Genomic DNA, 2,665 nt, shown 5'->3' with positions numbered 1-2,665 from the left:
AAGTCGTGCTACTCCGAATCCAAAAAGAAAAAGGATGAGAGGAATTTACATAACAAATTCCCTTACTCCTCAGTATGTACGCTTACCGCTGCGACATCACTGCTCGGCATGTTAGGTAGAACCCCAACTCGCGATGGGTGTTTCACGCCTCAGTGGAGTGAACTTAGAAAAAATTCTCTCGTTCATCCGCTGTTACACGTCCATAACTTTGGACACACATTCAGATAAACGATCTCTTGGATGTGCAATACTTCCGACTAAATACCCCCGGGTAAACAGTTGGGAACTTCTTGCCTGAAGCTCTTCCTTGCAAAAACTACGCAAAGGTAAAAACTATCCAAGCAAAGGAACTTATTACCTGGAAAGCAAAAGGCACAGCTTCGATTTCATCAAGTCAAAGCAACAAAACGCTAGCCGGGTATACGAGACTCTCCAGTCATTAAGTCACTTCGTCGAAATAATGATTGCGGGGGGTAGTCCATCCCACCACACTCAACCTAAGAGCTTCGTAATTTGAAAGCAGTCAAGTTCACAAGTTGAAACAACTAAGAACACACGAATTATTGCAATCTGTCAAAAACAAAAGGCAGATAGATAATTCGCTCTCGACGGCAGCTAAGAGCATACGAATTATTGCAGTCTATTATACACACAAGATAGATAATTCGCTCTCAACAAGTACGTCAAACATTAAAAAGCCTCACACGACGAGCATTCAAATTCAAAACGTTATACTTGAAAGTAAATCATACATTTCAGAAACAAGTATAATTAAGAATAAAACAATCATATTATAAAGGTGCTAAAACCACAAAGGGCGCACAATGTAATTACAAGTTTGGTTGTTAAAGAAGAGGTTAATTACATGGCCTCATCAAGCCTGGGCGTCATCAACATGCCCATCATCTTCCGCGGGATCGGGGGGAGGAGTGATCACTCCATCTTCCACCTCACTGAGAGGATGGATTCCTTCGACGTTCAGCTTGATTCCCGGGTTCACCACCTTCAGCTGAGCCACTGCCCGCTCAAACCCAAGCTTGACAGCGTCCACCAAGCTTCCTTCCAGCTCACCAATCCGGTCCACAAGGCCGGCGCGCTGCAAGACAGCGAGGTCTTCCGCCTCATCCTCTCCAGGGAGGTCCGCCTTCTTCAGAGCCTCCTCCAAAGACGCCTTCTCCTCCACCAGCTTCCGGGAGGAGTCGGTTGCTTGCTCGAGAGCGGTCTGAGCCCCAGATAATTGCTCCTTCAAAGAAGCAAGCTAACGATCACGCTCCTCCGCAACTGATCTCTTGCTCCTTTGATCCTCCTCAAGAGCAGCAACCTTTGCAGTCAAAACGTCCCTCTTCGGCACTAGAGCATCAACCCGAACTTCACTGTCCAGCGAAGCGTTGTTCAGGGCAGCAGCAACCTCCAAAGCCTTCGTGGTGGCAATAACCCCATCAGTTATCGCCCTACTCCGGCCAGTTGGACCCAGATCCTGGATGATCTTCAGCTCAGGATCATCCAAGAACAAGGTCGATTGAGGGCCACACAGCTCAGGCTCGAACCACACCTTCGGAAGCTGGAGGAAGCCTCCCTTCTCAGAGCGGACGGGGACGGCCTTGATTGGCGTGATTGGATCCTCGGAAGGCACCCTCACCCTCTGCCTCTTAGCAGGCTCCTGCACCTACTCCTGAGGAGCCTCCTCACCTTCCAAGTCCACCACAGGACCAGAAGCTAAGCCAGAACCAGAGCCAGCTATGAGATGCTCCTGAGAATGGGCATCCTTATGCTTTTTTTTGGCTGAGATCTTTCTGCTCGCCGCATTCACAAGGGCCCCCAACTCCTTCTTCATTTTCTCTGAAAACACAAAGACAAAGGAAAATGCGTCAGTTAGGGGAAACAAATAAGAAGGCAATAAAGGAGACAAGAGCAAAAAAAATAAACTACCAAGGCAGGCATCAGAGTTATCAGAGGTCAACAACTCGTAAGTATTAATGAGGCGGGGCTCTGTTACTGGGGTCCCATCAGCACTCATCAAAGGGGCTCGATGAAAGGGACTCGATGAAAGCCCAGAGTTGTTGACTCGATGAAAGCCCAGAGTTGTTGACAAAGGCCTTTCTCCTTGTCAGTCAGAGTGGCGACGGTTCGACCGAAGTGCCTCGGTTCATAAGCAAAATGGTCCTGAGACCAGCACAGGTGGATAGGGATGTCAATCGGGCGGATCGGGGGCGGGGGAATACTTCCCTGATCCCCGCCCCGCCAGTGAATCCATTCCCCGTCCCCGTCCCCTATCCCCGTTACGGGGGAATGTTTTCCCCGATCCCCGTCCCCGCGGATCCCCACGGTGCCCCACGGTTTTTTTTTGCTGTAGAGAATGCTGTAAACAAATTGGTAGTAGAATGTTGTAAACAATACTCAAGACAAAAACAGAGTTGCAGCACCACTGTACTGCTATACCAGTAGCAAGGAAACCAGAATTAAGTCACATTGTAGTAGCAAAACCACAAAAGTAGTAGCATGGAAACCAGAATTACTTAATACAATCACATTACTAGTAGCAGTAGAGAATTAAGTCATAATCAAAAGCACAAAAGTGGACAAGTCACATTACTTAATAATACATCTAAATTCAAAATAGGAAGTTATCCATTCACAACAAAAAAACATGTCTCTTGTCTCCAAC

General features: G+C 47.6%; 1 protein-coding gene across 1 annotated transcript; it reads right to left on the bottom strand.

Moving 5' to 3' along the window:
- Positions 1-874: 874 nt before the first annotated feature.
- Positions 875-2,017, bottom strand: LOC146921779 (uncharacterized). Its single transcript, XM_085711381.1, has 4 exons — positions 1,930-2,017; positions 1,703-1,839; positions 1,322-1,660; positions 875-1,222 (listed from the first exon to the last, which is right to left on the bottom strand). The coding sequence occupies exons 1-4, from the start codon at positions 2,015-2,017 to the stop codon at positions 875-877; spliced, it is 912 nt and encodes a 303-aa protein (XP_085567507.1).
- Between the last annotated feature and the right edge of the window lie 648 nt (positions 2,018-2,665).

Source organism: Medicago sativa, chromosome 5 (genome assembly GCF_051527215.1).
Source record: "Medicago sativa cultivar Bolivia chromosome 5, Bolivia_mono, whole genome shotgun sequence".
Classification (NCBI taxonomy): Eukaryota; Viridiplantae; Streptophyta; class Magnoliopsida; order Fabales; family Fabaceae; genus Medicago; species Medicago sativa.
The sequence above is the reverse complement of the archived record's forward strand: the minus strand, read 5'-3'. Positions and strand labels throughout refer to the sequence as shown.

Excerpts from the sequence above, each read along its gene's own strand:
- LOC146921779 (XM_085711381.1), bottom strand. The coding sequence starts at position 2,017 with ATGAGTGCTGATGGGACCCCAGTAACAGAGCCCCGCCTCATTAATACT. Across the intron at positions 1,840-1,929 it reads TAACTCTGATGCCTGCCTTG|AGAAAATGAAGAAGGAGTTG; the intron begins GTAGTTTATTTT and ends TTGTGTTTTCAG. Across the intron at positions 1,223-1,321 it reads GGGACGTTTTGACTGCAAAG|ACCGCTCTCGAGCAAGCAAC; the intron begins GTTGCTGCTCTT and ends TCTGGGGCTCAG.